General features: G+C 63.8%; 2 protein-coding genes across 2 annotated transcripts; both read right to left on the bottom strand.

Annotated features, from left to right (window-relative positions):
- Positions 1-1,699: 1,699 nt before the first annotated feature.
- On the bottom strand, positions 1,700-4,448 carry MNEG_10988 (hypothetical protein; the record flags this gene model as incomplete). The annotated part of the gene is made up of 6 exons (XM_014040539.1): positions 1,700-1,814; positions 2,161-2,258; positions 2,449-2,591; positions 2,682-2,892; positions 3,112-3,383; positions 4,241-4,448. The coding sequence occupies 6 exons, from the start codon at positions 4,446-4,448 to the stop codon at positions 1,700-1,702; spliced, it is 1,047 nt and encodes a 348-aa protein (XP_013895993.1).
- An 887-nt stretch (positions 4,449-5,335) lies between these two features.
- Positions 5,336-8,516, bottom strand: MNEG_10989 (von Willebrand factor, type A; the record flags this gene model as incomplete). The annotated part of the gene is made up of 9 exons (XM_014040540.1): positions 5,336-5,548; positions 5,746-5,821; positions 6,170-6,242; positions 6,537-6,710; positions 6,877-7,074; positions 7,234-7,510; positions 7,695-7,785; positions 8,140-8,224; positions 8,471-8,516. 9 exons carry the CDS (start codon positions 8,514-8,516, stop codon positions 5,336-5,338), a joined length of 1,233 nt encoding a protein of 410 aa, XP_013895994.1.
- Between the last annotated feature and the right edge of the window lie 306 nt (positions 8,517-8,822).

Below are 8,822 nucleotides of genomic sequence, written 5' to 3' on the forward strand. Positions count from 1 at the left end.
CCTTGCTTGCCTGCTTCCAGGCTTTGTGCAGTAACGTGCTTGATTGAGGGTTTTTTTGATCAAGCTGAGGCTTTTGACCTGGTCTCTAGGAGTAGTAGGAATGCACGATCTGAGGAGACAAGCCCCGGTGTAGGTTCTATAGCCGGGGTACACCAACAACACTTAGACGCAGTGCCCTAACAATGGTGGGGCGTCGAGGCAGGTAGCGCTGCAGCGTGCGTCGAAGCGATGCAGCAAAGCGCGCCCGCCAACACTGGACCGCGCAGATGGATCGGGATTGTTACAGCGTCCTGTAGGCGCCCGATTCTGGAGCCATCTGGCACCGTCACATAATAATTCGGCCGCAAATCAAAAACAACAGCGCAGCAAAACCTTGGCCCATTACCAGGCACCACTTCAGAGCGCAAAACACTGCGTGGTAGGCACAACGACCACAGCAGCCTGATGTGGTCAAGGGTGGTGTGATTGCCTTTGGCGTACCAACGTGTCTAAGGCGAGGGGCCACAACAACGGCGGCAGCTGCAGCAGCGGCCGCGGTGGGGGCTGCAAACAACGCGATAGCAGCAGCAGGGTTGACGGGGAAGACAGCTGCCTGGCTGCACATGGCCGTGAGCACCCCGCCCTCCTTGAGGGGGGGAAGGGGTGACGTTGATGGCTGTCTGGGCTTTGCTGAGGGACACTCAACAGAACATGGCAGGGAAAGTCGATGAGTCATGGTCTGGTCGACGAAGCAAAGTCTCAACTGGCAACCATGCATGACTCACCTGCTGCTGTTGCCAGACGGCAGAAGCTGAAGCTGAGTGGTGGTAGCTGGCATGCTGCATACTGTATGGTGGTGCTTGCTGTCACTATCAACAATTGGGACGGCTGCTGCGTGTTTTCATGGCGGTGGGCGCCCGCCAACCGCTGCGGCGCGCGCGTGTGCGTGTCTTGCTTTCTGTTCGGGCCCGTCGCGCCGCGCTGCGCTGGGCTGCACCGCTTCAATCCGTCCCGTAAATTTTCTGTACAGGCAGTCTCATTTTGTTGCGGCAAGCGGGCGGCCATCGGCCGCCCCTGCGCTATGGCCTAGCGCGTTGAACCCCAAGCGGGGCTTGCTTGGTGAAGGCATGAACCGTTACAAGTGCCTTGAGCTGGAGCAGCCGCGCCCGACGACTGCGCAGCTGTGGCCACTGGTGAGTGAGTCGCTCAGACACGCCACCCAGCACGAGAGCGTCGCTGCTGACCTGCGGTTGCTGCCCGTCACCCTGCAGATGACCAGCACACCAGTGGCGGATGAGCAGCACACCAGTGGCGGAGAGCTGCATGTTGCAGCATGGGGGCGAGATCGAGGAGTACAGGGCGGAGGGGGGGGGGAGGTGAGAGGGTTGAGAAGGGGTTCCGCTTATGTGCAGGACGGGGCTTCGACGCAGAAAATCACACAATGGACTGATGTGACCAACAGAGGCGGGGCCAAGAACCCAAAAGCAAACACGCACACAACCCAAGATGAGCAAATCAACAGGTGTTACTCAGCCTGAACGAGCGGACTAGAAAGCTCACACATGCACAACATGCGCACAAACATGCAGATGAGCCCTGCGGCGATCGCACCTGTGCAGTGGTTCAACTGTCCTCCAGTCTGGGCTTCTTGGTTTTGGGCAGCGGCTGCACAAACATGCAGATAAGCCCTGCGGCGATACGCCTACACCTGTGCAGTGGTTCAACTGTCCTCCAGTCTGGGCTTCTTGGTTTTGGGCACCGGCTCCATGGCAAGCTTGAGCAGCTCCTGGGTCTTCTCCTTGTGCTGCTGTGCGCGCTCACAAAGGGCGGCCACGCTGGGGGAAGATGCACCCAGCAGCCCGCCAATGAAAGCGCAAACAGCTAGGGGTGCGCCCCAAGCGCAGCGACGCAAGCTGCCCTCACGGGTGAAGAGCGTGTAGGTGTTCGTCCACCTGTGCATGTGCACGCCATGGTTGTGGTCAGTCTTGCCGCAACCCAGTCATCATCGCAGGGCAGCTCGGCGCTCACAAAGTGCGACAACAGCCATGCTGACAAAAGCTCACTATGCAATCCTCCAGCAGCAGCGCTAGCGCTGCCCACAAAGCACACAATGCTCCCGTGATGCCAAAACAATTGGTGAAGCGATGGCTTTATGGGCTCCTGCCAGGCATGTGACCTTACTTGAGTTGTCCGTGCACATCCGCACATGGCATCCCCTTGACATATGCGCGCGCCCCTCCGCCTGGGCGATTGTAGCCATCATAGGTGACGCGCAGCACCTGTGGCGGCAGCGTCACACAGCAGGTGTATTGTGAGGGGTGTGTGATATCGCATGCAGCTACAGATGGCAGCCGCTTTGTGCCCACACCAGCGTTGCCATGTGCACGGAAACACACCTGCAACAAACACAATAAAAGCCTGGTCCAACTTGTCTAGGATGATGCGAATCAGCCTCAGTAACTCACGCACCTGGTCCAGGTCTGTTAGAACCACCCACACTGGCTCGTAGCTCTGCTGCGTCGCATTGTGACACCACATGGCAAAGGCCTCCTTCTTGGCCTGCTCCATGTGGCCCTCCAGGATGCCATGTGGCAGCTTCACCTTAATGGCTCCTGCAAATTGTGCAGGCGTTTGCAGCACTGATCCAAGAGGAGCAACAGAGTGCGGTGAGCGCTAGATCTCATCATACCGCAAGAGCACACCTGTGAATAGCATGTCAGATGACCCCTGCTTGGGCCGCAACACCTGCAGTTCCACACGGCCCCTGAAGCTGCCTGCCCGGACGTGCTTCTCGTAGCCCATGTACTCCTTGTTGTCTTTCTCCTTGACAATGGAGACATCCTCCGCTACTGAGCCGTGCTCCACTTGGAGGCGGTCACCACAGGGGAAGAGCACCATAGCCGCCTGCAGCATCTGCGCGAGCGTCCGAGCGAGGCGATTACATGACCATCCAAGGGCTGCTGCTGGGCGGTGGGGGGAACTGTGGGTGCAATGCAAACAAGCCGTACAGGGTCCATGGTGCGGCAAACACAGCACCAAGTAGGACATACAGGTCCAGAGCGCCTCAGTTGTGCCAGCTACTCACACAGCTTGACATGGTGCAGCAGCGCCTGCCAAGGCATGCAAGCTCACCTGTGCAACCACATGCACGCGTCCCGCTTCCGTGTCCAGCTGCGACATCGACATGGCTGCCAGAGCTGGCTCCAAGATGAATTCCATCGCATACTGCATCTCCGCGTCCTCCAGGCGGGAGGCCACGGCCTCCGAACCAGCCTCCTGAATGCATGGGAACCGTGAGGTCAAAGTGACCTGTGCATCCGCCAGAGCCACAGTCGTCACTGAAGCTGCGCCCTGCTTAGGCGAGCCACCGGGGCCCTTGTGGGGCGCGCCATCGCTCCCGCGTCCTGCAGCAGCGGTGGTAGACGGAGGTTGCACACCAAGCGAACATGAGGTGGCCTGGGTGGGGTGCTGGCGGAGCTGCGTCGACACGCGGGCTGCTGGGCCGCATGCCTCCGCAGCGCACGTGCTGGTGCGCAAACGGACGCTGCCATGTCAGCCACAATCATTCACCGGCCGCTATGCCTGCACAACAGCAAAGGATGGGGGGATGTCCATGTACAGAGGTTCAAGGCAGCACAGACGCAGCGGGAAGGAATGAGGATGATGAATCTGCTCAATGCGGCAGGGCAAAATGCACATGAGCGCCGCAGGCAGTCAGCCCAGGTGGGCGAATCGCCGCAAGCACCGTTGCAAAAGCTCGGGCCACCCGCCTGTTGCTGCTGTGGGACGTCGGTGGAAGCCCACGCGGGAGCCACGGAGCGTGCAGGGGGAGGGCGCGGGAGGGCGCAGGGGGTGCTTGCAAGGTGCAGCTGGGTTTCAACCAAGATTCCCACTGACCATCATCCCTATCCACACACAACAGCAATGTCTGCTGGGGCCAACCCCATGGAGCCCTGGCCCCAGCTGGTTATTGATATGAATGGCTGCCAGCTGGACAGAGGCAGCAATGCCATGTGAAGCATGTGGGCATGCAGCTGCAGCAGGCGGTACGAAACAGAGTTGCTACACGTTCACCTGCTGCTGCTGTGTCGTTATGACGACGCCGGCGGGAGCCGCGAAGGTGCGATTAAGAAGGGGGTTTAAGAACATCAGCGTCATACAACAGCGTCGTTGCTGCGGGGTCGCATGATTGCTGCCAGCGCAGCCACTTCGGATGCAAGCAGTGTCTGCAGAGCAACAATTCAATTCACAGCAGGCTCACCTTCTTCTGCCTTGCTTGCCTCCGCCTTGATATGGGATGCGTGTATCCTGTTCGCAATGCCACAGGCTGCCAGGTCGTCCACGGTGGCGTTTGCTAGCTCCTTCATAACCGTCACGCTGTGGCGCCACAGCTCCTCAGCGTACATCTGGTAGTCTGCCTTGACGCTTGCCAAGAAGCGCCGCAGGTCCTCCTGAGCAGCAAACTCCATGGTCCCTGGCGGCAATGGCAGCCCCACAAACGAGTATCGCTGGCCAGCAACTGCAACTTCGGTGGAGCGAACAACTGGTGCGGCGCCAGCGACAGCACAGCACCCAGGGCGCCAGACCAGCCAAGGCCCCCATGCATGCACGGCCTCACCTTGGCCTTGGTTGGCATCTCCGAGCGCGTGTGCTGCTTGCAGACCTGGCCCGTTTGTGAGAGACAACACCGCGACGAGGCTCGAGCTGAGGTATGTGCGGTCTGCGAGATGAACGGCATCCGCAACGGTGCATATAATCAACTCTTGGTGCAATTTTCGAACATTCCCTTTATCAGCGAGTGAGCGTCTTTCATCACGTAACTTGCATCCCTCCTTGGCTTTTCGAGTGCCTGTCTCCAGGTTATCATATGATACCATGGGCAACGCTCATGGCCAATATGTTTCATGCATGCCCTGCATCAGCACCCCTGCAGGCTCCTGCGGCGGCTTGCAGGTCTCACAAGCGAGACGGGTCCAGGTGCATGGTCGCTTCATCGATGGCTCCTTTAGGCGTCAACACCTGCAAAGCGCTCTTCAGCTCATGCACCCACTCTTTGCATGACTTGCATCACCTTTCCTGCAGAGGTTACAACACGCCGGTGGCCGGTCAGCAACGCCGCGCCCATGGGTTGACCGCCGCCGTCGGCGCCTCTTTTGCTTGTGTGACTGCAGCCCTCGCAGGGCGTCCGCTCGACTCTCTCGCAACTCTCAAAGCCTCCTAGACGACGCTGTCAACACCAGTCTGCCAATCCTCGCGCCGCTCGGGTACCTGCAGTAAGCGTCCACCAGGATCCTGCACTACTGCAGCAGCACCACCCCTGCCGCAGGCCCCGCCCCGTGCCAGGAGGAGGGCACTGCTACTGGTACTGCCAGCTCTCCGCGCCGACCGCCGTCCACGACTTGAACATGTGCAGGTGCGTGCACAGCTTCTTCATCGTATCGTTGGCGCGGCTGGACACCAGCAGGCCGTGGACCTCGAGGCCGAGCTCCTCGTGGGCAGCTGCCAGGTCGTCGAGCAGCTGCTGGCTGGGGGGGTTGATCTCGCCATCCGTCACCATCAGAATATCCGCCTGGCGGGGGGTTTGGGCAGGCAGCGCGGCGGTTGAGTGGTGAGGGAGTCGGAGTGGGACGCGTACCTTGCCAAAGGTGCAGCGCCATAGGCGGGGCACGGCAGGCAGCGGTGCAATGGCGCCAGGGGGGGGCCGCCGCAGGGCAGTGCCAGCGGCGTGCATGTGCATTGCAAGGCGGTGGGGGGTGGGGGCCGCACCTGGCACCACTCTGCCTTTTTGAGGCGGTCCAAGCTCAGCATCAGCGGCCGGTCCACATCCGTGCCGCCGTGGAAGCTGCAAGGGTGCGGGCGGGCGGCAGGGGACGCGCAGGCAGGGCGTCAACGGGGGCCGGGGCCCTGACACCAGCGCCCCCAATGCAAACAGTGCCATTTATACAGGTGAGGGGCTGGTTTGCTGAGCGCGCAGCACCTGACGGGATTCCCCATACAACACTCAGCAGCCCTCGCGAGGCTGCGGCGCGCGGCCTTCGGGGCAGCCGAGCCCCGGCGCTGCCGCACGGAGCGAGCTGGGGCCGGTGGAGAGCAGCTCCGACATCGCCCCCCTCATCCCGACGCCTGACTCAGGAGCACGGTGCTGCCACGACCCTTGGACCTCGGACCCCGCCCCCCCCTCCCGTCTCACTCGCACGATAGGAACTCCAGCAGCTTGTCGAGGCTCTTCAGGTCGACCTTCAGCTCCAGCTCCTGCACCTGGTCTGCGGCGGTTTAAAAACAGCCCAGGGGCGGGTACCGGCGGCGGCGGCGGCGGCGGCCCCGGCGGCGGCGTCGTGAGGCGACGGGGCAGTGGGTGAGGCAGGGCAGGGCAGCAAGGGCGGCCGAGGCGCACCGGTGCCGCAGCAGCACGACGTCCGAGCCACCCTGCGGCTTCCGGCCATGCTTGGCGTCAAGCCAGGGCGGTCGTCCCTCCTCCTTCCCAGGACACCACTCAACGGTGGCGCAGCCCGCGGCGCGCGCGCGCGCGCTCCCTACCGCCGCGCCCCGCGCCGCACCCGGGCCGCTGAAGGCGTAGAGATAGCACGCCCGCTGCTGCCGGTGCGCGCCGCGCATGCACTCGAGCGCGAGCGCCTTGGCCACCACCTCGCGCGCGCCGCGCATGGAGCCGCTGGTGTCGAGGCACAGGATGATCGGCCCAAGCTCAGCGGCCGGGCGGACCTCCGTCCGGCCTGGAGGAGTTTCGCGGCGTCGGCGGGGACGACAAACCAGAGCAGCGGGTGATGAAAAGAGTGGGTGCCAGGAAGGCGGGCGGGTCGCGACCGGACGGCTCTGGAGTGTGAACTGGTAGTGGTGGATGCGGACGGCCCGAGGAGTGCGAGTGGGAGGCCAGCGGACGCCCCGCGCAGAGCGGCTGCCGCGGGCGAGCGGGGCGCGCGCATGAGACGGTCGGCAGGGCGTCCGGCGGCTGGGAAGCGGGGGCCAGCTTGCCTGTCATGCGCGCTGGCGTGTTGTCCAGCCAGCCGGTGCGCTCATACGACAGCAGCGCGCGCTCCGCGCGGCGCACTCGGTGCAGCATACGAGCGGCGTGGGCGCCTGCGAGAGGGTGCGAGGACGTGCCTGGTGCATGTGTCGCATGCCGCGGAGCGAAACCCTGCTCCCAGTGCTGCGTGCAAGCCGGATGAGCCAGATCGCAAGTGTCAACGACGAGATCGGAACAGCTCAGATCTCAAATTCAAAACGACAGCTGCGCACCTGGCAAAAAGTACTCCTCGTCCATCGACCCCAGGTCTGCGCTCATCCGCGCCGCATCCCGCACCGCCGCGCCGCCGCTGCCGCTGTTACTGCCCCACGCCCCGCCCGGCGACTCCGGCCGCGACGCGCCGCCGCCCTTGCGCGGCCAGCCGTGCGCCATGAGCATGATTTCAGACGGCAGCATGCGGCTGAGGTCGCCGCTGCGCGCCAGGCCGCGCACCTCCTCCGGCTGCAGCGGCGAGCGGACCACGCCCGGGGGCGACCGCGACTGCTCCAGCTGCGGAGCGCAAACGTGGTGGCGTCCGCGCGGGCGGGTGCGGAGCACGGGTGTAAAAAGACCTGTGCCGCGCAGCGGGCAGACAGCAGCTCGAAGCGCAGAGTCTCGCATGGCGAGAAGGCGGCGAGCCTGGGGCTGTGCGCGCGCGGGCGCGCTGCCGCCGCAGGCGGTGGCGACGGCGCACCTCCTCCGGCGCCCTGCGCAGCGGCCCCTTGCCGCCGGCCCGCCCCAGAGACTTGACCAGGTCCCGAAGCTCCTTCAGGTTCTCCAGCTTCCTGGCAGGCGCCCGGGGATGCCGTTCGAACGCGCGTCGCCGACAGCTGGGAGGGGCGGGCGGCGTCGGCGCGCACGCCGCCGCGCGCCGCTGCGAGCCGTGCGCGCCCTCTTCCTTGCACAAGCGGCGCTCAACCCCCCAGCAAAGCTTAGTCGCCTGACTCATCGCCTCCAGTCGCCTGACTCAATCGCCTCCAGTCTCCCTTGGCGGTAAACCAGGCACCACAGACCCCTTTCTAGCGGCTCAGCGTCGCACACGTGGCGCAGCTGCGGGTCCAAGGCTCAGGCCGCAAGGCATGAGGTGAGAGGCCGATCGATTTTGAAAATCAGATCGTTGTTTGGTGCTGCCCCCTCACTTGCGCAGCTCGTCGAGCTCCCGCCAGCCGCTCTTCTGCCACGTGCCCTGCGACAGCGCAAAGCCCTCCTCGCCATCGAGCATCTCTGAGGCCAAAGGCCGGGGGTGGGAGGGCGTGGAGCGGGGGGGAGGGGCGATGAAAGCGGGCGGCGGCGTGCTGTGCTGCGTCGGGGTGTCCGCGTGGAAGAAGAGCGAAAGCCGGATGGCACCTCCAACCAGCGGCACCGACCTCGACGACGTTCCCAAGGGCGCTGGGGGCTATGCGAGAGGATGCGGGGCCCGCACCCATCCCTCGCGCCAACCACGCACGAACCCCCCCTTTGTCAACCCACCTGCCAGGTCATCAAAAGCCGTCTGGGCCTTTTCCAAATTGTCCATCACCTGTGATCGGGGCCAGGGGTGCAACCAAGATTATCAGGCGGCCTGGACGCTTTAAGACGCGCCGGCCGGCGGCCTTGGCCGCGCGAGGCGGCGAGGTTGCGGGCGGGCAGCAGGGGCGCGTTGAGAGGGAGCGTGGGGCAAGCATATGCGCTTATAACAGAGGGCGGCAACGGCTGTGCGCTGGGTCGTTGCGGGCGGCCACCTGCTCCATCTCCTGCTCCCACTGGTTCACAATCTTATCAGCCGCCTCCGCCACCAGCTTGTCGTGCTGGGGGTCCCTTTAGTGGGGTGGGGTTGGGGGAG

This window comes from Monoraphidium neglectum (genome assembly GCF_000611645.1).
Source record: "Monoraphidium neglectum strain SAG 48.87 unplaced genomic scaffold scaffold02546, whole genome shotgun sequence".
Classification (NCBI taxonomy): Eukaryota; Viridiplantae; Chlorophyta; class Chlorophyceae; order Sphaeropleales; family Selenastraceae; genus Monoraphidium; species Monoraphidium neglectum.